The sequence below is a fragment of the Hippoglossus stenolepis genome, chromosome 21 (genome assembly GCF_022539355.2).
Source record: "Hippoglossus stenolepis isolate QCI-W04-F060 chromosome 21, HSTE1.2, whole genome shotgun sequence".
NCBI lineage: Eukaryota > Metazoa > Chordata > Actinopteri > Pleuronectiformes > Pleuronectidae > Hippoglossus > Hippoglossus stenolepis.
The window spans coordinates 11,297,810-11,322,180 of record NC_061503.1 but is presented as its reverse complement, the minus strand read 5'-3'; the positions used below and the strand labels follow the sequence as shown (position 1 = coordinate 11,322,180).

General features: G+C 44.2%; 1 protein-coding gene across 22 annotated transcripts in view; it reads left to right on the top strand.

Moving 5' to 3' along the window:
- Positions 1-2,878: 2,878 nt before the first annotated feature.
- nrxn1a (neurexin 1a) overlaps positions 2,879-24,371 on the top strand; it is a 58,388-nt gene continuing 36,895 nt past the window's right edge. For 10 of the 22 annotated variants that reach the window (XM_035145525.2, XM_035145542.2, XM_035145534.2 and 7 more), the window contains exons 1-6: positions 2,879-3,207; positions 4,282-5,670; positions 11,060-11,077; positions 11,882-11,911; positions 12,911-12,922; positions 23,484-23,785. In XM_035145525.2, the coding sequence (XP_035001416.1) occupies positions 4,938-5,670; positions 11,060-11,077; positions 11,882-11,911; positions 12,911-12,922; positions 23,484-23,785 (1,095 nt within the window). In that variant the 5' untranslated portion in view covers positions 2,879-3,207; positions 4,282-4,937. The remainder of the gene's footprint in view (positions 3,208-4,281; positions 5,671-11,059; positions 11,078-11,881; positions 11,912-12,910; positions 12,923-23,483; positions 23,786-24,371) is intronic. The other 12 variants (XM_035145544.2, XM_035145538.2, XM_035145539.2 and 9 more) reach the window with 3 other exon arrangements.

Here is a 24,371-nt window from a genome sequence, read left to right as displayed (position 1 = left end):
GGGAAACCAGGTGCTGATGTTGAGATAGTTTCCATAGTAACTCTTCCTCCTTCTCCCTGTCTCGTTATCACACCCTCCCTCTCCAACACTCCCCTCACACACAAGAATGCACACAAAAACATGTGCTCCACTACTTGTACATACCTCCCATCTTTATCCCAGCAGTGGTCTCTGTGGTCAATCCCCTTTTGCTTTAATATCTGTTGCTCAAATCAATTTGAGCTTTCATGCTCCGGCTGTGTGGTCATACGATATACCGTGCCCATAAGCTGCCTCTCTCAGTCGTCTGCCTTGTTGGAGCAAATATGTGCACAAGTAAATCTCTCATAGCCGGGACAGACTGTACAAAACTCTACAAACACACACATAGAAAGACGACATCTGCAAATGGGAATAATGCATGTGTGTGTGCAGTAGACGGCTGCACAAGCGCTGAAGGCTGCTCCATTCATCGTTTCTTTAGTGGGGATCATGAATTGGCATCTACCGATCAGGTCAGGGTTGTTCTTTTTACAAGAGGCCCCAGCCTTTGGTTGCCAATTTACAGCTCCACTACGCCTCCTCCTTCAGCTCCAGCACTCGATGAAGGTGAGTGGCAAAGCAGAGTAAAAAAGAGTAAAGCAGATGTGTCGGCGAGTCACAGACAGACATACACAGATCCAAAGAGGAAGAGGGAGCGAGAAAAAAGAGCAGCAGCTGGCCTGGGGAGCCCAGGGAGAGCAACTCTGAGCTGGGTTCAGCACAGCTGGAGTCCTGTCCTGGGACTGGATAGGGGGAAAAAAGATAGCAAATGCCCTTGCGTGGGATTTTCTGTATGTTTCAGAATATTGTACACGTAGCATGAATGTGAAGATGCTTCATGCAGGTATCTCCCTCACGAGAATCAAATATTGCGAATACGCTCGCACATCCATTCCACTGTTATGCAATTGTTAAATGATCTTATTCCTAAACCGCAGACATTCAAATGCTACAATAACAACATCCCGCTTTTTCTAAAATGAATGCAACACATTAGATGGGGTTGACGTCAGGATTTTTCGAGGGGAGAGTGCTTTCTTTCAACTGTAAATTAAAAACAAAACAATGTACGAAACACAACTCTATGTCAGAAGATTTTCCACAATTAGAACGAAGAAGCTCATAGTCTGAAGCCCAGAAGCTGCAATGCAACCTAACTTAAAAGAAGCAATTCAAAAAGACAAAACCTGCAAGCAACTGGAGAAACACCTTCATAAATTTGATAACTCATCTGCAACATTTAAAGAAAAAGCATGAAAACACAACCAAATACAGACAGCATGCCTGGGTTGAACATTGATTTCACTCAATGGAAATAAACTAAGGTTGGCGTGCAACTACTGTTGTTTTGTGTTGCGTTCTCTACATAAAGTATTTCTGTATTTACTTTCACATTGCATTGTTTTTTTTCCATAAATGCATTGCGTGTGTTGCCATATTAGAGAATATGCTTTTCTCCATTTTCTTGTGTTTTGCCTGTTTGCATGTGTACATGTTGTGCTGGTTCAAGGCCACAGTAAAGCATGAAAAGAAGCAGTCTACACAAATAGTGTCCACATACTTTTGTCCATAAAATGCATGATTACGCATCTATTATGCATTGTCTCTTTGCATTAGTTTTCTTAAACTACGTTGCACTGAGCTTCAGGCCCGAATAGCATATGGATGTGGGCCACTGAAGGCAATGATGCATCACATCTGGCCTTCTTGTGGCCCGCACAAAATGGATGTGAGCCCACTTGTAAAAAAGCAAATGTGGCCCAAATATCCTAAAAAAAAATGTGGCCCTTTTTTGGCAAATGTGCGGTGCTCCAGGCACAGTGTGATATAGAAGTGAACCTAAAGTGGCCCATGTGGAAAATATTGAAAGTATTACAATGGCTTACTTGTGGCCCAGATCTGGCAAAAAGGAGCAGACCACCCAAGTGCCATTACTGCAGTATGTGGGCCGGATGACAGCGTTTGGTGTGGGCCAAATCTGTGCCCAAATAATTTTTGTGGGGGGCCTTTGTAATTCAGGCTATGAGCACCTTAGTTGTAATTGAGGAAAATCTTGATTTTATCATGTAAAGTGATGTTTCAGACAATGTTTTGCTTCTAATTTAGACACAACAGTTTGAAAAAGGCCTTCACCTGACGCCAACCCCAGCCAACAGGTTGGGGGGAGCTGGTACTTACCGACCTACGTCAGCACCCAACCTCACTTCTGTTCTTGAACTTCAACGGGACTACATCCATCGGAAACCCTTTTAGAAAGAGCGGAGGCTGTCATAGCAGCATTTGAATGCCTGTTTTGGAATAAGATGTTCAACAATTGCCTATAGGAGTGGAATGGTGTCCACATATTTCTGGCCACACAGTGTTTGAGATAAAGAGATTTACTTGTGTGTGTGTGTGTGTGTGTGTGTGCAGAGGAAGTGTGTGTCCTCTCACATGTGACTGTGTGGGAGAAAACTGAAAGAAAACACAACATTTCTCTCTTCTTTTCTTCTTCTCGTCCTCACTTCATTGAGTCTCTTCCTCGCACTCTGCTCCCGGTGCACGGTGGAGGTAACGGGGGGCCGTCGTCTCTGTCACTCACGGATTTAATCACTCGCATCTTCCTCCACGCGATTGTCGTTATTATTTCTTTTTCCTTTTTTTTTTTCCGCGTCCGGTAATTGCGTTTGTGTTTCGTGCACGGGGAGGAGAGTGCGCGCTGTCCAAGGTGCTGCAGCAGCGCGCGGCCCGCCCATCCTCTCGCACTCGCCCCCTCCTCTCTCTCTCTCTCTCTCTCTCTCTCTCTCTCTCTCTCTCTCTCTCTCTCTCTCTCTCCCTGTCCCTCGCTCTCTCTCACACACACACTTGCACACTTTCTCTCCCTTGGACCACGTGACGCTCCCACTGCCGAGTCTCGCGGAGAGCATCAGACTGCACCTTTTCCTCCTCAGGAGAGCGAGCAGAGAGCGAAAGAGAGAGAGAGAGACATAGAGTCCCACTGAGAGAGGGAAGGAGAGAGAGAGCGAGAGCACCTATAGGCGCCTGGAGGGGAAACCTGTGATTATTTTGTTTCTGTCCGGTACACCGGCTCCGTACCACCGGGGCGCGCCGCTGCTGCCTGGCGGCTTTCACCTCCTCCTAGATGGGAAGGGAAATCGATGAGACGCGGGCGGCGCTGGTGCCACAGGACCACAGGATGCGCTCGGGGTAGGTTGTTTTTTTTTTTCTCCAGCCGGTGCGTGTCCGTATTCACGGTTGTGTTGTTTTTTTGTATTCACCGTGAGGATGTTACCGTGACAGGTTGTTAATTGAAACGACCAATTACCGGGGCTAGCTAAGCGGTAGTTAAAAGTGCTAACGCGCGGGTGGCAGGTCTGAAGCTCCGGTGTAGCCGAGCAGCAGCAGCGAGAGAGAGAGAGAGAGAGAGAGAGAGAGAGAGAGAGAAATGGAGAGGAGGTATGTGGCCGCAAATCGAGAATCGATATTTCAACCGCATTCATTCACCCCGTCCATCGATAACTGTGATGCCGCCGCTTTGCGCCTCTCACGCGCTCCAGACGCGGAGGAGAAATTGTGTCGCTCAGTTTGTGTGAGTGTGTGTGTGTGTTATTGTTGTCGTCTGTGTGTGTGTGTGTGTGTGTGTGTGTGTGTGTGTGTGTGTGTGGAGCCGTGAATTCGATAAAGCGCGAGGCGGTTTGAGTCATTCGCCGCAGCGCGCGCGGAGCTGCTCCCGCTCTTTGTGGTGGAGCTAACGGCGGCGCGAGGTGCCCACCGTCACTAATCCCCCTTTTTTAAAATATAAATTAATAAAACTACAACACTTCTATGAACCTCGTTGGTTCAGAGGATCCTTTCAGACGAGCGTCAAGTGGTTTAAGACACTGGCACCTTATAAAAATCTGCGGCATGATGGGAGATCGAGGAGGTGCTGATCGTGCGCGCGCGCGTGTGTATGTGTGTGTGCGCGTGCCTGCACTGTATATATATGTGTTTAGCTTAAGTCGTTGTTGTGTGGAGGCTTCATTGTACACTGTGTTCATAGACAGACAATAGTTTGGCCTGTTAAATATGGTGTGTGTCTCTCTGTGTGAGCGTGTGTGTGTGTGTGTGTCCGTGTGTGTGCACAGAATGCATGAGAGGGAGTAATTTGAGAGTAATAGCAGCCTGGGTGTGTGTGTGCTGTGTGTGTGTGCATATGCTGTGTGTGAGTTTGTGCATGTTTACGAATGTGTTTTGTGTGTGTGACCCTTCTTGATGGTGCCGTCTCTGTTCCCTCTGTAGGTCGCTGGACAGAGTGATGACGCGGCAGTGAGGAACGCACATACCTCACTCTCACACACTCACACACACACACATATATTTGCCCACACACACTTTTTAAGTCTTGCCCTACTAAGACGGGGAGGAGGGGGAGAAAATTCTGCTATGACGGCGTCATTTCTCTCCATTACCAGTGTGTGAGCCACACACACCCGTACTCACACTCCGTAGGGAGTTGTCTGCACAGAGGATAAGGCCCTATCTAGGGCACAAAGATGAAGTTCACCTCCTATCCGACATGTATCTAACACTCACACAGATGTTCGCGCAACTACACACACGTGGAATCTCATATGTCAGAGGTTACAAATGAAAGCTTGAATGGAGAGAAGACATTGAGCATCTCAGAGAAGACACAAACGCCAGGCTGAGGCCAAAGAAGATGCCCCAAGCGTGCTGAAAAGACAGAGGGAGCCACTGTTTGACCCCTCACCCACTGGAGCTGTATCACCTACCAGCCAAACTACCAAGATAGCATTGTGCACCTGTGACACCTAGAAAGTGTTCTACGAAGCACCCTACAGTTGTCACCATGAGCTGTAGGCTAGAGGAACCAACCCAGCTCTAGCCTCTATTTCTTCCAGTGTGTGTGTGAGTGTGAGAGAGCGAGTGTGTGTATGAGTGTGATGGCGGTTTGTGTTTGGGCGGCAGCCCCACTGCTCTTCCTGGGGCTGTGCCTGTGCAGTGTGGGGGGCCATGCCCAAGGGGAGGTCCTGGAGTTCGGAGGTGTGTCCAGTCAATGGGGACGGTTCCCGGTGTGGAACGCCTGCTGTGAGAGTGTGCTGAGCTTCAGCCTGCGGACTCACAGCCAGGAGGGCCTGTTGCTCTACCTGGATGACGAGGGCTTCTGTGACTTCCTGGAGCTGCTGCTTCTCCACGGCCACCTCCACCTGCGTTTCTCTATCTTCTGTGCTGAGCCAGCCGAGCTGCAGACAGGCGTGGCGGTGAGTGACGGGCGATGGCACGCAGTGCGTGTCAAGCGGGACTGGAAGAACACCTCGTTGGAGGTGGACGGGCGGCTGGAGGGATGGGCGGAAGTGAAGAGCAAGAGAAGAGACATGACAGTATTCAGCCACACCTTCATGGGCGGGGTGACGCCAGAGCTTCACTCCTCGCCCTTACGCCTCACTTCCCCTTCTGTGCGGGAACACCCCGCCTTCCGTGGCTGGATCACGGCTGTGGGCATCAACGGTTCGCTGGTAACACTGGACGGCTCAGAGGGCGTCACAGTCACGGCTGGCTGCGGACCAGACCACAAGTGCCAGAATGGAGGGGTGTGCAGTGTGGTCAACGACCAGGCCGTGTGCGACTGCTCCGACACCGGTTACCAAGGCAATGACTGCAGCGAAGGTAAGGCCCAGAATCATGCTGACCCATCATATACATCTCATCCTTTACATAAACACACAATGTGCACTCAAACACACACATGCACATACAGTTACTTTTGTGGATGCAGACCCTCAATTTCCAAATACCAGGTTCTCTCGCTCTAGATCTATTTTTCATTCACACCTTCACAGCTGCCTTCAGTTGGTGTGTATGGACCAGCAGCCTTCACAAACAGTGCAAGACATGCATACTGATTCTGTATTGATTTTTGATGGCTGCCAATTTGGTATGTACCTCCAGAACTCCGAGCTAAGCCCCCTCCCAGGAAGTGCAGTCAGTTTAGTGAAGCCGGAGCTGTGAGCTTGAGGACAGCTGTTTCTTGCTGCATTCAGACCGTGAAGCTTGGGAGTCTGGAGATTTGAGACAAATTCGTGAAACTCTCTGAGAATCCGTACCTGGCTGGCAGTGTTTAAGCTCTGAGAGGCTCGGCTGGTGTGCTTGGCAAAACACAATAACCATATAGATCCATTATGGATGTGGCTGTTGGCTCTTGTTGAGAGACTTTAATTGGAACTAAGCTAAGAGGCTGGAAATCAGTGGTTGTTACGTAGCTGACACCTGGCTGCCTGTGTTAATGGATTTGCATTGATTCTATATGGCCTTCACAGGTACCATACATAGGATGTTGAAATGAAGTGTGTATAATCAATTGCCTGCCATTAATCTGAACAGCTTGCAGCCCGTTAAGATGCTCTGTGTATCTGTGAGTGTGTAAAGTGTGTGCTTTTGTGTCCATGTTCTTCCGCATTATAAAAGAGCAAATGGTGTCCTGTCGGTAGTATTTTATAGATATGAAGAAGTGTGAGCGTAAGGAATATAAAAATAAAACTTGTATCTACCTTATTGGAAGAAGCAAATGGAAATGACCTTTCATTGCAAATGATTTAATATCTAAACTCCTAATATTGTCGAACACGCCTTTGGTCACACAAGTGCCAATACACAGGGCAGTGTAATGATGGCCATTACAAAAATGAAACAGCTGCTTAATGAACTCAGCTACCTTGTTATTGCCACTATTGCAAATGCTATCATTTCCCCCTGCTTAGCTGTGTGTGTCGCCAGATTTACTTCAGTTCATTCACGGAGCAAATCTGCATCCTTAATCAATAGCTCTCTAAACTACCGTATGTTGTTTTTTTTCTTTCGGGTGCCAAAGATACCGTTCATCTTCGCCTCAGCAATCGATTGCTTTTAACGACACAAACACATCTGCCAAAAATGGCAGAGTGGCCTTGCTGCGTGGCCACCGTTTGTCACTGACCTGAGCTCACACCCCACCCAGCACCGCTGTCAGCATCACACCTCCCTTTAGCCACCCACCATATCACGCTCTTAGCAATTAGTGGACAGTGGGATGACCTAGGTTACCATGGAGACAGGACTAATAGAGAGACCTCATGCCAGGAGTTTTTCTCCGTTCTCGCCTCTTCCTGCCTCCCCCCCTGCTCCCATTCTTCAGCTACAGCCTCTAGACTCGCTCCTGCCTCCAGCTCTGCCTCACCTCTAAGTGACTTAAGGCATCGCGTCTGCCGCAATTACATGTTTGTGGTGGTGAGTGTGTATGTGTGTGTGTTTGTGTTATGTATGACAGGCATCCTTAAGGCAATAACGGCTGACCACTGGTCTTTCCATGGTGGGGGAGGTAGTTAGTGCATTACGCTCACGCTGAAATGATTTGTCGACTCACAGAGAAGTAGTTAAATAGAGCTCAAATAATGAATTATGAAACCACATTTAAATTAACTTAGATCCAGATTTTTATTTGGATTTTTACCAAATTCCACACATAAATTAGGGAAAAAATGTTGGTTCCCTAAACAATTATTTTATCAAGATCCATGAATTATTCTTTGAGAAATCAATGAAAATGTTGAGAAGCACCCTATCTCAAAATCCAGGCTCTGGCCCCCTGATCTGGATCTGCGCTAAAAGTGTAATGGGTTCTTCCTTGACTCAAACCTTATCCTTGCTCCAATTTTTGTGTGAATCCGACAAAGTAGCTTTTGGGTAATCTTGCTTACAATACAAACAGACAAACGGATAGAGGTGCAAGCTATACTGAAAAATAAAAGCTATCTGTCGGTTGGTGTAACAGGCATTTTTCACTTTTTATTAAAAAAAAAATTAATTGAGTAAATAACCAGAACCCTAATTTATCATGAAAATAAATGTTAGCCATATATTCAAGCTACATCGAAGCAAAATACCAAACATGTTTTTTTTACAGTCTCACTAAATTTAAGGATTTCCTGCTATTTGTATCCTTATAAAATTAATTTTGGGGGGTTTTGTACTGTTGGTCAGACAAAACTGTAATTGAAAGATCTTACCCTGTGCTCTGTAAAATAGTGATATAGATTTGTCTCTCTTTTTTGACATTTTAAAGACTCAACGATTAATTGATAAGTAAAAATAACCGTTAGATTTGCCACACTGGAGTTTGCTCCTGTTGCGTGGGGGTTTCTACACATTCAAGAGAATTACGTGTGATTCAAGCCAGTTTAATCCACTGTGCTGTTTTGTTGATGGTTAGAGCACAGCTTGAGACGGAGCGCACATAACACACACTCACACATACCTGCACGCATGTAGCAAACACACTCATGCAGAGTGCAGACTCTAGTACCATCAACATCACTGCTGAGCAGCGGTGTAGCACCACATGGTAAATGGAAGGTGCAGACATTTTACATAAAGGCTCTCATCAGACAACAATACCTGCTTTGGACCGGCACTTTGTCGCTCAACAAGAGGCTACTTCTCCCTTTAGAGGAGCTGTTTTATATTCCTAGAGATGGACTCACATTTCAGCTGTGAGTAATGCCAAGTGTTGATGTGGAGAACAAGTGCTACAGTTGTTTTTTTCTCTCTTTGCAGTGGTGGCCAGAGTTAGTAATGGTAGGCTCATAAAATCGTTCCAGTTAGGAGGTCGGCTTGGGTGGATGCACAAGGGGCGGGCAGCCCTGTGTTTGGTCGTAGCAGATTTGCTTTCATGTGAGATCTTAAAGCATTGCCAGAATAAATAATGCTTATATTCTGCAGGAAATTAAAAACAACTGTGTTCTTCCTTTTGACTCCCTCTATTAGTGTTGGCATGTAAATGTTGTTGACTGGTGTTCCACTAGTGTTTCCTTGATTTTCTCAGATTTAAGTTTATGTAGAAATTGCTGCAGGATTTAGAGTAAGATCTATGATGAAGATGGAAACTGAGAGCAGCTTAATGACTTAAAGGTTACTTTGTGTCTTTTCTTTGGTTGCTCACTGCTAACAGATTTAAGGAATGGAGCTTATGGAGCCAGTGACTGGCAGCTTTTAAGACAGAAAAAATAAAATAAAACAGCAAATGGGGATCGTTAACAAAAGCATAAATCCCAGACAACATCTTAAGAGTATTTCCGACGCTTGGTTTTCTCTTACACCTCTTTACTTTATGTTGCTCATTCTCTGAAAATAGATCAGATACAGAGAGGTCTGAGATCAGAACTGAGCAGATGAAATGCTTTTTTGTATTGCTGTGTTGTGGTATAAAATGCTTTGCCATTTTAAAAATTGGCCCAATGTTCTGTTGTTCATTTTGGTCTGACAAGATGCTGGCTCAGTGGGATTTCTCTGGCCACAGAATCCTGGGGCTGAGCTAATATCCATGCATCAACATCACTACTAGTGAATACCTCATACCAACTCCTAGTATGTCAAAAGAAATCCCTCAGGTGCACCGCGGCACAGCTGGAGAAGAAGATTTTAAAGGTTGCATCCAAGAAAAATAAATGGATGGCAAGGATAGTATAGGGAAAGAATAGCTCAGGTCGAAATCCCTCTTTGACGATAGAAAATAGACAATATCACCAGCATCTGAGGATATATGAAATGTTGGAACCATAGTCGGCCTTTTGAAAATGATCATTATTTGCAAGGATATGAGTCCAGGCTGTGTAGTTGTGTTGCGTCAGGAGGAGTGGGTTAGAAAGGTTTATCTCTTATATTGTACCTTGAAACTATTGTGGTATTTTAAACCCAGCAACCTCCCTAATTCTGCACAATAAAGCTTTGAGGAAAAATGATTACAGAACGGATCTGCTATGAGTCTTTAACACAAAATGAATATGCTCTTCTAGAGGAAAATATGAATCCTTAGGACTGTGTTTAAAGCCAGGAATGAGCAATTTGGCTGTGGCAGCGCTAGTTTCCCTGCATCGTTAAAACTGCACAAAATCTTCAATTCTCAGTAATGATCCACTTTTATTATTTATTGTGACAAGCTATACAATATTGTTATTCGCTGTAAGCATTTTGTCTGTGAGGAAATTGCAGTTTATGAGCGTTTTCTTTTAAAGCATATCAATATCTCACCTTTAGAGTCGGAAAAAACAAACAAATGCAGTTATTCAAAATATAGGGGTAGTAAATGAAGAGTTATTTGGCAGGGCTATGCAGAACGGTAATTACTGTCTCAGCCGTTCTGCCCTCCAGTGAAGGCAGAGTGAACCTGGCTTGTTAGGCCTGGCCTGGCTTGCATTGTCCTTGAGGGCAAATCGCTGTTAGCATGCTAATGGTTCCACCTGTTTCTGCCATGCCACTAGCACAAGGGCAGAGGCAAGGAAACACTCAACTGAGCGCGCAGCTCAGAATACACACGCACGCACATGACCACACACACCATACACACACTCTGTCCCAGTATTGAACCATGCATGCCCCTTGTCTTCCTGCACTGCTAATCCATCCCTACATGTTTATCCTGCTATTTCACAACATTATTACTGCCATAGTAAATGTTAGTGTGTGTGTGTGTGTCTGTATGTGCGAAAGACAGAGAGCACGAGAGAGAGATTGTGATACTGTGTGTGCGTGTGTGTGTGTGTGTGTGTGTGTGTGTGTTTGTGTGCGCTGCATGCTGTGTGTTGGGCGGCTCTGGGGAGAGGAAGGAGCTGCAAGGTAAGTTTTGGGGTAAACGGCTCTCGAATCCAAACGTACAGGTAGGAACGTAAATGTATATTTGCTGCCACACCACCCCCCCACCCACCCTCAGTATATCTACAGGTGTGGGTGGGTATGTGTGTGCGCTCATTTTATGTTTGTGTATTTGTATACATGTGGAGCCATAGAGAGACTTTTTTTTTTATGCTGCTTTATATATATAGAGAGAGACAAACACTCAGTTTTGGCTACCAGTGCAGCATGGTATCCATTGTGGCGTTTGCGTGGACTTTGCATGTATATTACCACGGTAACCCTGGACGGGTGTGCATGTACAGTAAGTAGCCATGGTAACCCAAGGGCTGAGCATGCATGTTAATGAATGTCTGTCTCTCTCTCTCCTCGCCCGGCTGCGACACCTTCCCAGAGTACAGCTACACTCCAGGTAGGTTGGCTATCTATCTGTCTGTCTATCTGTCTATCTATCTATCCATCTACCTATCTATCTATATATCTATCTATCTTTCTATCTTTCTATCTCTCTATCCTTATCCATCAATCCATCTGTAAATTTTGTCCGTATTTGAGTTTCTCTCCCTGCCCCTGATATTCCTGATAAGATCAAACATCTCTTTCTTTGCTCTTTTTATCCTATTCCCTCTTGTCCATGTTCTTACCTTAATTCTTAAGTACACATTTATTCAACATTCCTCTCCACCTCCTTTCAGTAGCCATTTATATACTTTCCATGCCAGTCTCTTCCTTTTCGTTCTTCTCTCTGGCCTTCATGTTCTCATTGCAAATGAATACAGTACAAGGTAGCCAGCATAAATGTGGGTTGGTCAGTGTGGTTATGAAGGGGTTGGTTGCTGACATCTGGTAAGTACTACATCCCATCTGTGTCATCTGAAGTGGCTCTCAAGGTTACGTAGACAAAGACATACGCAGATACTGCTCTGCACACGACCTAGTTCACGGCTGTGTGCGAGCGTACCTGTGTGCGTAGGATTGCTGCCTAGGATGAGTAAGTGTCCACGGAGTGAGTTTTTTTTCAAAGCATTAATTTAGAGCACTCACACACACACACACACACACACACACATACACAGAAACAAACAAACACAGAGAACATTAACCTTCATATATGAAATATCCTGTATCACAAAAAACACTTATGTACACACACATACACACACTTCACACCTCATGATCCTTTGCTGTGCTGACTGTGCTCTTGTTTTCCTTTAAGGTCTGGCACACCTGATGATTGGCGACCAAGGTATGGCCTCTTACCTCACTTCCTGTTGTCCTCTGCTATACCATCATCCCCTACCTCCTCACCCCCCATACACTCACAACTCCCTTTATCCCTCCCCCACTTCATCACCACCTGGCGCGGGAGGAAGTTGTCTCTCTAGGCAATGAACTAAGGTCAGTTTTTTTTTTCTGAGTTCCTTGGTCCCATTGGGTCTCATCAGAAATTTAATTTCTAATTCGACTTGCACATTTGCATTGGATCAATTTATTTTGAAATGTGGCTTTAAAGAACTTAATTTTTTTTGTTGAATGATGAGCCTGAGAGCAACTTCTGCTGGAAAAGATACCATAATCATGGCTGCTGATGTGGGAGGGGTTAACGGGAGGGAGTAGGCGGCTGTAGCTTGGCGTTGCTTGGCTGGGTTAGACTTGGCAGGGCTCCACATCATGGAAATGGAGCTGAGGGCCGACTGAGCGACTCCATGGATGGTTTGATTTGGTCTTTACTCTTCCACCTCATCTCATTTTCTCTCATCTGTATGTAAAAGTTTGAAATTGGAGTGTGTGTGTGTGTGTTTGTGTGTATGTGTGTGCACAACATATCCACATGTGTGCATATGTGCTTTTACATCAGAGTTTGCATCATTGACTGTGGCAGTTGAAAGGAACATTCAGCCACATTCATCTATGGCTTTTCATTGGCTTCCAGCATGTCTTGCTCTGCTGTCCTCGCCTCGGCTCCTGCTCACACTTTGGCGAGTGCACGTGATTCTGAGCAGATGTTCCTGCATAGTATGAAAGCAATGCTGTTACACCTCAACCCCTCAAGCTGTCCAGCGTTTTTTGAACACAGCCCAAAAACAAGTGCCCGTGCTCTGCCTTTTGAAAAGTGTTCACTCATAAACAAAACTTACAATGCCACCCATGTCTTCCTGCCCCTTTTCTCCTTGTTTTTCTTTCTTTCCTTTCCTTTCCTTTCACTCTGTCTCACTGTTTGGAACACCACCCTCTGTGAATTTAGGAAAACTCAGAGGTACCCCCCTTCCCCTGATTTTTGTTTTTTCATTTGTATGGCTAATGGGCTGTTCTGGTTAGTTTTGAAGTTTAAGGTATTGACAGGCTCTTGTATGTATGGTAATGACGACCTTTAGAGCTTGAAGTTCTTATTTGCGGATGCCATTAAATCGCAATGTTTCATTTTTGGTAAGGTAAGCTGCCAATGCATGTGTGTAAGCGTAATCTTAATTTAACATGTGTGCATGCGTGGCAATGAATCGCTGCCCTGGCCTGTGGCGCTCTTGCAACAACCAAAGGTAGGTGCCGCTCGACTGGTCGGCTCTGCATAACGCTGATGAACACACCGATTGGCCCACATGAAGACAGGCCCAGACTGTGACAGGCTGATCTGCATCTATTGTGCTCTGGGACTGGATGAGAGGACGTGCGGACGGCTGTTTTCCATTGTGACAGGGCCGCCGTGCACTCAGTGAACTTTGCTTTGTAATGAAAAATTCAGCCACGCTGGTGGAAAGTGCTGGAGTTTCTGTCCCAAAATGTCTGCCATGAATCATCCAGGTGGCAGTGAAATTTTAATTGCTTCATCTGGCTTACGCTGAGCATTTTAAATCACCTACTTAAGGGGCCGACATGTATTAACATATGTTTCCAGCATTATTACACAATGTATTCAGTGTATTTGTGTACAGTGGATGCCCTCTACTACTACGGATGTTGGGATTGTGATAGGCTGAAAGTATAACTGTGGCGTTTTTTTCTCCTTTATTTTTATTATCTTTATTTATTTTTCCCCCGCGAAGTCTCTTTCAAAAAATCTACACATGAAAAATTTGTGTGTGTTTTTGCTCAGTATACTGAGATGTAAAGGCTGTCAAATGGTGCAGACGAAGCCTAGCTTAGGTTAGCTCGGCGTAAAGAGGCTTTTTGAGGAGCCCACAAAGCTGAAATGAGTTTCTTTGAGGGGGCGGATTGGGTGCGGGGAGGGGTGTCTTAGAAAGATATATAGCATGTGTGTCTGCTTCTGTGTGTGTGCTCGCGCTGGAGAAATTGAGAAAAAGAGACTGTGCCTGCGAGAGAAGAGCTGAAGGAATGAATGATAGAGGGAGTGGAGAGGGAAAGAGGAAGCGAGGGCAGATAAAGTGAGTCGTCTTCTCTCTTGTGATGTAGAGCAACTGCCTGTATCTGCAAAGGGACAGCGGTGCTCCTGTCTGCCCCCTCCACACTCCAGACCAGTGATTCTCCAAGGGACATCAGCCCTGATGGGGAACCAAGGACCTTTCCCCTCCTCCATAAAACACAGCTATCATTCTCTCTGGAAACGATACCCACAGATCACTAATCACTTTGAGTGGGTGAAAATGCAGGAATTGTGGAGGGGAGGAAGAAAAGAAGCAGCCAAATTGGATTTTCATAAGTATTGAGCAGCCAAAGGAAGAGGGGGAAATGGATTTTTATGAAAAGTATTGAGCAGCAATAATCTGGATAGAAAATGTGCTTAAAGCCAAGTAGCAGATTTTGCTTCCTCTCTTCTCTGGCTAAGAATAGACCGTTAAGGGTTCTGGTTGAATTTGTGATTGTAGGTTAGAATAGGATCGAGGAATCCCTCTATTGGCAGGCAATGCTTGTTTATGATGTTTATGTATTTATTGTAGCTTTGAGGAGGATTGTCCAGTTAATAACGGTCTGTCTGCATGTCCAAGGGTTCTCGATATCAAGCCAGCAATCTGTGTACGGCATAGACAAGTGGTCAGCCTGCGCTTGAAGTGACCTTTACACACGCACGTACGTGAACGGGCGGACAAACAGACACACACACACTCACACACAGTAACCTTTAGAGAGTGCCCGCTGAGTAGGTGAGTGAATGTGTGTTCAGTGTAAATATGCATGAGTAAGACTGCCTGCATATATTCTTCACGGTCAGTGGATGAAGAGAGAACGAGGTATGTTTGCGTGTGTGTGTTTGTGTGTGTTTATGTGTGTATATGCGAGCGTTGCATGAGTGTGTGTTCAGGGGAGGTGGATTGTGAGTCATCACTTGTGACTCATAAAGCGTCGGCAATCAAAGCGTCTCATTTTAACACATTGTCTCATGGCAAAAACACGCAGGTGGACGCACAGTCCACTCACACACACACACACACACACACACACACACACACACAGACGTTCAGTGTCACACTCATTAGATTTTACTTCAAATTGTCTCTTTATTTTTGCCCCTCCACCTCGCTTATATTGTCCTGGACATACTCATATACGCAGTTTTCTCATGTACACACGCACACACACACGCGCGCAGCGGACGGGCACCGTGCTGACTCCACCATATGTGGGAGCGGTAGCAGATGCCAAGACAAGAGGAACCAGTCGGTATCAGCAAAGTACAGCATGTCTCATACCTCTTACTCATCACCATCTTACAGACCTAATAATATATCACACAAGGATTATTCAATCAAATACAGGCACTGAAACTAGATTAATAAAATCATCATTAATCAAGTTATTTATTTGTAGAATTAGTATTTTACTGATAAATAATCTGCAGATTTTTTTTTTTATCAGTTGAAGGTCATAAAAGAGTGAAAAAATTGATTTACTGATATAAATTCATATAGTCCAATCTGAGTTCAGACGTCTTGAACAACGGTTAAATAGATATTCAATTTACCTTCACGACAAAGAAAAAAATCTAAATGATTTCAGATTAATCGTCTATTGGTGAACGATTGATCAGGTCATTTAAAATAAATAGCTCCTGGTTTTGTCCCATTGGACTGTTGTTGGTTGTTTGAAAAGAATTAACACTAGTAACTTTTAAAAACTAAACATTTTATTTAATCATTTACTTGAAAAATTATAAATAGATGAATCAACAGTAAAAATAATTGTCACTTGCGGCCCTATTAGAATACTAGGCAGGGAGTTGAATTACGTTTGTGTGTGTAGGTGTGTTGCATAAACTGTCCCTGAAATAAACACATGTAATTCAATAGTGCCCGTGTCAAGAGAGGTTTACCAGCATATAATAGAGAGGTTATTCTCACCTGCCAGTAAAATCAGCAAAATCACCTCAGGCTTGAAGTAAATACTGTAACACACTGTATTTTTGACACACATTAACCACTGTGGTTTGCGCTGCTGACATAATTTAGCACGACGTGCAAGTGAGCAGCACCCAACTTGAGGTGAGAGAGAGCCTCTTGGTGTTAAGAGGCAAGTGTCTTGTGATTGGCTCCCTGCCTGAGTGAGTGGCAGGAATTTGGTTCCTGATGGCCCCCTCCTGAGCTGCGAGAAAATAACTGTTAAAAGTTCCGCTGCGCCCCCTCCGGCCTTCAGCAGCGGGTGAAGCAATTGCAACCAAGTTTTTATTTCAAAGTGTACAATTTTTCTAGATATACCCTCTCCATTAATGGAACAAATTCTGCCTCTACTCTCTGCAACTAACACCCATTACATTACTGTACTACAACACTCATTAATGCTTAACACCCATGCAGTTCTCGTAATGAAAGACGCAGCACCGCATACAGAGCTCTTCCCCCACATTATCAAGGAGATACACAGTTACCGTATACACCATGGGAAATGTGTTGCAATCCCACTGGTAAATGTATACATTTGCGAGTAATTGTATGCAATTACCATCCTGTTAGCAAGTGTACACATTAACATCGCATTCACCGCAACGCTAATAGGGAGCGAAGCACAAAGCCAATGCTCCCTGTAATCGCCTAAAAATAAAGACATCAAACGGACTTCCCATTTATAGATGATGAAGGGGGAAGATAGAGCGGAGGACGGCTGCGAGTGCACAGGGGAGGGAGGGAGGAGGGGTGGGCGGGAAGGGATAGGGTAAGGGAGTGTAGAAAAGTGATGGTGAGGAAAGATAGGGGCGTATTCAGAAAGTGCGAAAAAAGAGAGGTTGAAAGAGAAGGTCGGACACGTAAGGGAAGACAGGAAGGGAGATAAGACTGCAGTGTTTCTCAGCAGGAGCGCTGCATCTCTCCTTGCTGGCTCCCAGACTTGACACAGTCTCACATCAGCCAGGATGGTATTCATCAGTGATGCACATACCTCATCAGACACCGGCAAACATACACACACAAACACACACGCTCCAGGCAAGTCGAGGCTCCAGTCGTCTGTTACCTGTTGTAGCATTTCTATTGTGTCTGAGTGGGTGCTGAGGCTATAGTGGCCCAATTGGCGATTCACTCCAGTAACCCATCTGGCATTTGAAGTTCATTTCTTTGCTCGTTGCCAAGACATGAACAAACACACATACACACACTCAGGCATGCACACGCACGTACGCACACAAACACTCATTTGATTGTGGTAGTTGTCTAGCATAACTACAACAACTGAAATAGCCACAGCTTTCATTAAAACCCCATTACATTACCTTTATGAAGGAGGTCTTTATGCTGTTGTTATTTTATTAAGAACTCCTGCTGTAAGATGGGTTCATTAGTGGTGTGTGTGTGCACTTGTATGTTGTATACCAGGTTGAGTTTGGAGGGACATTTTGGGAAAATCAGGACATTTTGGGACAATCAGGCTGGTCCTCACATTCTGACATAACTTCAAATACGATTAGGGTCACGGCCAGATTTAGGTTTAGTTTAGGGTTGGAATCAGGGGCTGGGAAATGCATTATTTCAATGTCTCCGCAAAGATAGAAGTAGAAATGTGTGTGTGGTTATGTGACACCGCAGGATGTATGTATGCAAGTCTGAGCACCATCATTTGTCTGAGTGAGTACATTGAACTTCATGTTTGGCTGCCTCTATGCACTAATGCACATTTTTGCAGCCCGTATGCTTTTCAGTGTTCTCCGCTCTCCTATGTGCATATGTGCCATAACGAGTGTAGGTGTATGTGTGTCTAAGAGGGATGAAACTGACTCTGATCTTATCAAGCTTAAGACAAATACGCTGTTCTGCCTGCAGACATTGTCATGGAAACAAGCTGGTTTCCCTGGGTACCAGAGCGGCCAAATTCAAGCTACTGAGAGAGGGAGGGAGGGAGGGAGACAGAGAGAGATGAGCACAGATAAAAGAAACAAAAGAGGACAAGAAAGAAAAGATAAAACATAATGGCAGGAATTGTGTTCCTTTCTTTAAATTAAATTCAGACGGATTAACAATTTAAGATATTTGATTATATGCTATTTGTGCCTCAAGGAAATTCAAACTATACTATGAAATACTCAAAAGAATTATTGTAATAGGGTTTACTGTCTGAAAAAAAAAATGCTATGCAGTTAATCAATTGGAGATACAATGTTCGTAAATATTTCATATAACTACATACATACATATTGACTCTAGTCCCATTACATATGAATCATTGCGTAATACACATTTCTATTATCATTTTATATTTCATTTTAAATTTTCAAATAAAAATGCAGAAAGTTCTTCTCACAAGTGAAAAACTTTTGCTTTTGGTTACTGTAATATCATTTGTTTTTCTTGAACATTTTGTCCAGCAGATCAAGACATTTGAAATTATAGGACTATAGAATTATAGAATTATAGAAAAATGTTGTGTGGGATAATTGAGTATTTAAACATGACTGTTTGTGCCCTGTAGGCATGAAATCGTTTCCCATCACAATTTACACAATGATGTCCTCAAAACTGACTTCAAAAAGTATATTCAGTTCACAATGATAGAAAAGATTTTAAAACATTGCATTTATAATTGATTAATCAGTTATCCAAATTGCACACTAATTGTTGTCAATCAACTAATCAATCATTTTATGCTAGCCCCACCCTTGTCGGAGCAGGTGTTCCCTTCTTTCCTTTAACTCCCTCGTCCATCTCACGTTGGGATTGAACGCTTTCAATTTAAGATCAACAACAACAACAACAACAAAAAGAGGAATAAGAGCTTAGCGTCGCACACAACCAATCCGTCACTTGTATCCTGACACTAATATCCTCCTCTACAGTATTGCTCCCTTGGCTGCGATGTGATAGCCCAATCAGTTTCAAAGCCAGATGCTGTCTATCACTGAATCGAGATGGAAACGGCAGTCGTATCCTTTAGTGTGCTTGACTGTATGGATCTTCACACTTTAACTTAATATGGAGACTATGCATATATTAGCATGCATTTACATACATTTCCCCACACTGGTCATCTATCTGTATGTATGAGTATATAGTTAATCCACCTGTCTGTTATTAAGGAGGTGGATGCCTTCATGCAAGATGTTTGAGTTTATTATTATTAGTGTGTGTGTGTGTGTGTGTGTGTATTTGCATGTGTGCACAGTCTGAGAGAGGCTGATAGCAGAACTGCATGGTGGGCTAAAAACGAGTTGCAGGGGAATTGCAGTGTGCTATCTCCAGAATGACAGGGCTGCCATGATTGAGGCTTGCTACACTAGGATTTAGATACACCAGCATTTTTCCTCTCTTTCGTTCTTTCTCGCCATCCCTCGCTCTCTGCCACTCCCTTCCCTTGTCTCTCTTTCTATCCCTCTACCTCTTTCTCTCTTCCCACTCTTCCATTTTGTGTTCCCTATCTCAATGAGACTCTCCATCTTCCCCTCTTTTTTTTATTCCTCCTTTAAATCCCCCCTATGGATCTTCTCTCTCTTTCTCCACCCTGCTTCCTTTCCACCCTGCTCCCTCTATCAGGTGCTGTATAATGTAGGCTCCCCTGATGTGCTCCCAGCCTCCATCCGCCATTTTGATTCAGTACAGCTGTCCATGATAATGTACTGTTCACTCAATCACTCTTTCTCTCTCTTGCCCTCCTTCTCCATTCCTCTTCCTGTCTCCCCCTCTCCCAGAAACAAGCATGCACAAGCACATTCATATTTGCTGTAGCCCCTGCAACATGAGGTTGCCATGGAAATGCACGAAACGATGAGGAGACCCATGAGAAGAGACAAAGCTATATGAGACACACATGCACTCGCGCGCACACACACTCGCGCACGCCATATACAAACAAACACAGTGGAATCCAAGTGATGTGTGTTTGATCATTGGAGGGGTGGTACAGTTGCAGCTGGTCCCAGCAGCAACCATCAGATCAGTTATTCACTCTCTCCCTCTTTCCTCCCCACAGAATGCTTTATTCATTAGGGCAGTAGTTTAACGCTAGCCTTCAAAGTCTAATAGCAATCACCCTCCATCTTTACATTTTTGCCTATTCCCACTCCTCCTATAGCCTCCATGGTAAATTCCTTACATCACTGCTTCACTACTTCCTTTGCCTATTTTCCTGTTTTTATTTTTTACATATACCCTTCCTCCTCCTCTCCTTTCCTCTCCTTTCCTTTTCTTATCTGCCTTTGTCTTTCCTTTCCTTTGGTAACTTAATTTAATCAGCCTTAGCAAGATCAACATCTGTTTTTCAAAGGAGAGCTGAGGAAATTAAAAAACGTTTTCAGTCAGATAAAGCTGCAAACTACAGATTATTATGCAGCTCAAGATTATTATCTGAGCATCAATTAAACTGTTAATAGCTTTCTTGAGTATAGTCGATAAATTGTTTGGTTTTATAAAAAGACATACTGTCTGTAAGCAGTGAAATAATGTTCAATACAATTTCCCAAGAGATATCTTTTGCCCAAGTGTTTTGTACAAGGAGAATTAAAAGATACTAAATTTACAGGCTATTGGTATTTTTGTCGTAATGCATATATAATGTTAATGATTATAAAAATAGTATTAGAAAACTGATTTGCTTTTGAACTTCGAGACGTTTTGGTATAACAAGTCAGACAAGCATCAATCCAGCAACAAGAGTTAAACAAGCAAAAAATACAACAGTCATAAAACACATCAGATAATAAAGCTTTAAAAATTCCACAGCACACAAAACAACGTAGCTTGAGCGATTTCCTTTCCTTTCTTTGCCTCCCCTTTATTTCATCAGGGAAGATCAAGTTAAATATACCTCAGAGCAAAGCAAAACTATTTGAGATAGGCTGGAAACACAAGAATTAATTACCACTGCTAACCAAATTCATTTAAAACGTGAGATAATGATGCTTAAAAGTATCTAAAAGAGGATATTAAATAGTCTAGCATGAGCTATTTCCATTCTCTCTCCCTCCATTCCCTTTTTTCTGTTTTCCTCCCTCCTTCGCCACAGTCCTTCACTCGCCCGCTCACTTGCGTTGATCGACAGTGCTCTCCAAAGGATGAAGTGTGACATGTGGTGTGTATGTCAGTGTCTGTCTCACTGTTTACTCTGAGCTAATACTGACTCACTCCATTTATCTGAGCTACAACAGATCCACTCCAACCTGCCCACTCGAGAGCGTGCGTGTTTGTGTGTTTTACGTGGGCCCGTGCAGCTTGCGCACACGCTCGTCAAAGCTTTTCGGTCAATTCGATATGCATTTGGGCGTGTGTGTCTGTGCGTGTGTGATGTAATACAAAAAAAGGGGGGAGCCAGAGCTTCCACATCGATGCAGAGATGCTTTATGTGCGCCTGTCTGCTCTAATGACATGTCTGTAAATTAGCAACAGAATGGTGGAGCACCACGCTGAAATCTAATGGCACCTCTGTAAATTACAGCTAGAATGCTGCTGGACGGCTGCGTGTGTTCTCATTGTGAACAACTGGCTCCCACAACCCCAACCTCCACCACTCTGCCACCTCACTACATTTGTCTACACGTCTGCAAGTGTGTGTGTGTCAGTGTGTATGCGTGATTGTGGTAGCATTTGTGGATGTTCTTTCTGTGTGTGTGTGTGTGTGTGTGTGTGTGTTTTTTTTGTGTGTCTCCCTCCTCCTCCTTGCTCCCGCTCCTCTCAGTAAAGACTAGCCCGAGGCCCAGAGTTGGTAATAGCTTTTCTGACAGCAATACACCAATATTTACAGAGACCAGCACCCACCCACACCCCCTTACATTTCATGCACACATAAAAAAAAAAACACACGTACACAATCATATGCTGGGACACAAATTTGCAAACATTTGATTCTCTTCCATTTGAGGCATACGCGCACGCACGGACGCACACACAAACACTCGCACTCTTAATTAACATGAGGGAAGGAATCACACACTAGGGGGAACTCACGCATGCTGGCAAACAACGTGTTGTTTCTCACTCATATATTGGCCATCGCACTTTGTTGTGTTTTTTTTCATGCAACAGAAGCAAAGAAAGACAATTTGTCACAATTGCATTTTGAATTGTGATATATGCTAACTTTGTTCTCGTCCTCATTATTCTCTCTGAGCTATAGTTACTCAAGTGCAGCCGATTCCATTTCAGCGCTCTTTTCTTTCGCCTCTCGCTACCTTAATAACCTATTACACTTCAGTCTGTTCATTACGTGGCAACTCATCCAGCTCCCCCATCCCCGCCCCCAATACGGCGGTTCCTTGCCAAGTGTGTGTCTTGCTTCAACCTGACCTAGTGTGTGTTAAATTCCCCCTCCGTTCTCCTCATTATCGTGAACTACAAGATGGTGGTTATGCCACAGGCTGCACGGGGGGAAGAGGCCAACGAGATGTGCGGAGAGGAGTGGTGGAGGTGTGAGAGATGCAGGGATGGTGGCGAGGAGAACGCCAGAGCGGATGCGGAGGAAGGTTGAAGCTCTGGGGGGATGGGTGTGAAGGAGACAGATAATGTCGCCCCTGCTTGTGTATGCCAGCACAATAGTACGATCATTTTGTACGCAGATGTGTGTGTAGGTGTGCATATTTGTTCCTCTGCTGGCTTGCATATAAGGCTGTGCACTTTCATGTCAGTACGTGCGAAAGAGTAGATAACAGAGTGTGAGCTTAAGGATGATGGATTGCAAAACCTTGGTCTTGTGTCCTTGGGGGTCACGACGGGTGTGCAAGGTAAGTTTCTATTGGCTGTCTGCCTGATCTTCTGAATTCTAATTGGCCAATCCTGCCTGCCTTGGCTGCCATGACGCTTACAGACCCGCTGTTCTCCATCTTCATTACCAGTTTTTGCCATGCTTCTCAAAACCTTTCTAACCTCTGCTGCCACATGTACATACTCAGACACACACTCTCTGGCTTTTGACAAACATCACGAAATGAGCCACGTTGTCAAACAAGGCCGCATCACTTCAGACTGCCAGCACAGCTGTTCTCTCAAAAGACAGGATGGCAGGTTTCATAACGAGTTTGGAATGCTACAGACTCACGACTGTCTCTCTTGCTTCCACACTGTTCTGTTTAATCTCCAACCCACATGAGTGATCAAAGCTTGTTTACATACCACTCCATGGTACGATTAGAGGTATGGAATGAAACTGTTTCTTCCTAGTGCTGGCATCAGTGAGGCTTTGCTTGACAATAACAACATTTTCAGCATCTTCAACATTATGTTTTGTACTGCACATCCGAATCAAATTTAACCAGGCCCAGCTGAGCTTTGTTTTACTCGGCAGGCTCTGATGAACACCCACCATTTTATCATCTTTGAACATATTGTGAAGAGCAGTGTGGGAAGGAGCAGCATAGCCTGGATATTGTACAAATCATGATAATGTTAAACAAAAGTTTCACACATCTTTGTTCTTCCTCCTTGTTCACTTCCTCTTCACCTTTTTCCTTCCTTTCTCAGCTCGCGAGGAATATGTCGCCACCTTCAAGGGCTCTGAGTACTTCTGCTATGACCTGTCGCCCAACCCCATCCAGTCGAGCAGCGACGAAATCACGCTTTCTTTCAAGACACTGCAGCGCAACGGCCTGATGCTGCACACCGGCAAGTCCGCGGACTATGTCAACCTGGCACTGAAGAACGGTGCCGTGTCACTTGTCATCAACCTCGGCTCCGGGGCTTTCGAGGCCTTGGTGGAGCCCGTCAACGGCAAGTTCAACGACAACAGCTGGCACGACGTCAAGGTCACCCGCAACCTGAGACAGGTAACCAAACAATGGGAGACGGGCGAGTGAGCGGCTGAGCAGAGAGGAGAGGAGAAGAGAGGAGAGGAGAAAGGAGGAGAGATTAAATAATATCGTTAAATACTAAAGAAGTAAGATTTCAGGGGTCATAGTAAGAGACAAGAGGTAGATCAATGAATGGATGTACGCATGTTTGGTTTTCAATATTAGTGATGAAATGATTAAGCAAAAATTGATAAGAAAATTTCATTATTATCATAGCAGTCATTCTTTAAGCAACACTGGCAGATATGTGCCTGTTTCAGCCTCTCAAATATAAGGACATGTTGCTTTTTGTCTGTTTTATATGACTGTAAATTGAATATCTTTTGGTTTTGGACTGTCAATCAAGCCAAACAGCTAGATTTGAAGATGTCACATTGAGCTCTTGGTAATTCTGATTAGCATTTTTGTCTGTTTTCTGACACAGATTTAATGATTAATTGATTAGTTTGAGAAATTGTTGACAAACACTTCAGATTTTAAAAATAATTACTACGTGTTAAAACGCCTTAATGTGTATGTGAGTCATATGGTGAAACATGCTGCAGATGTTTCAGGGGCAGTG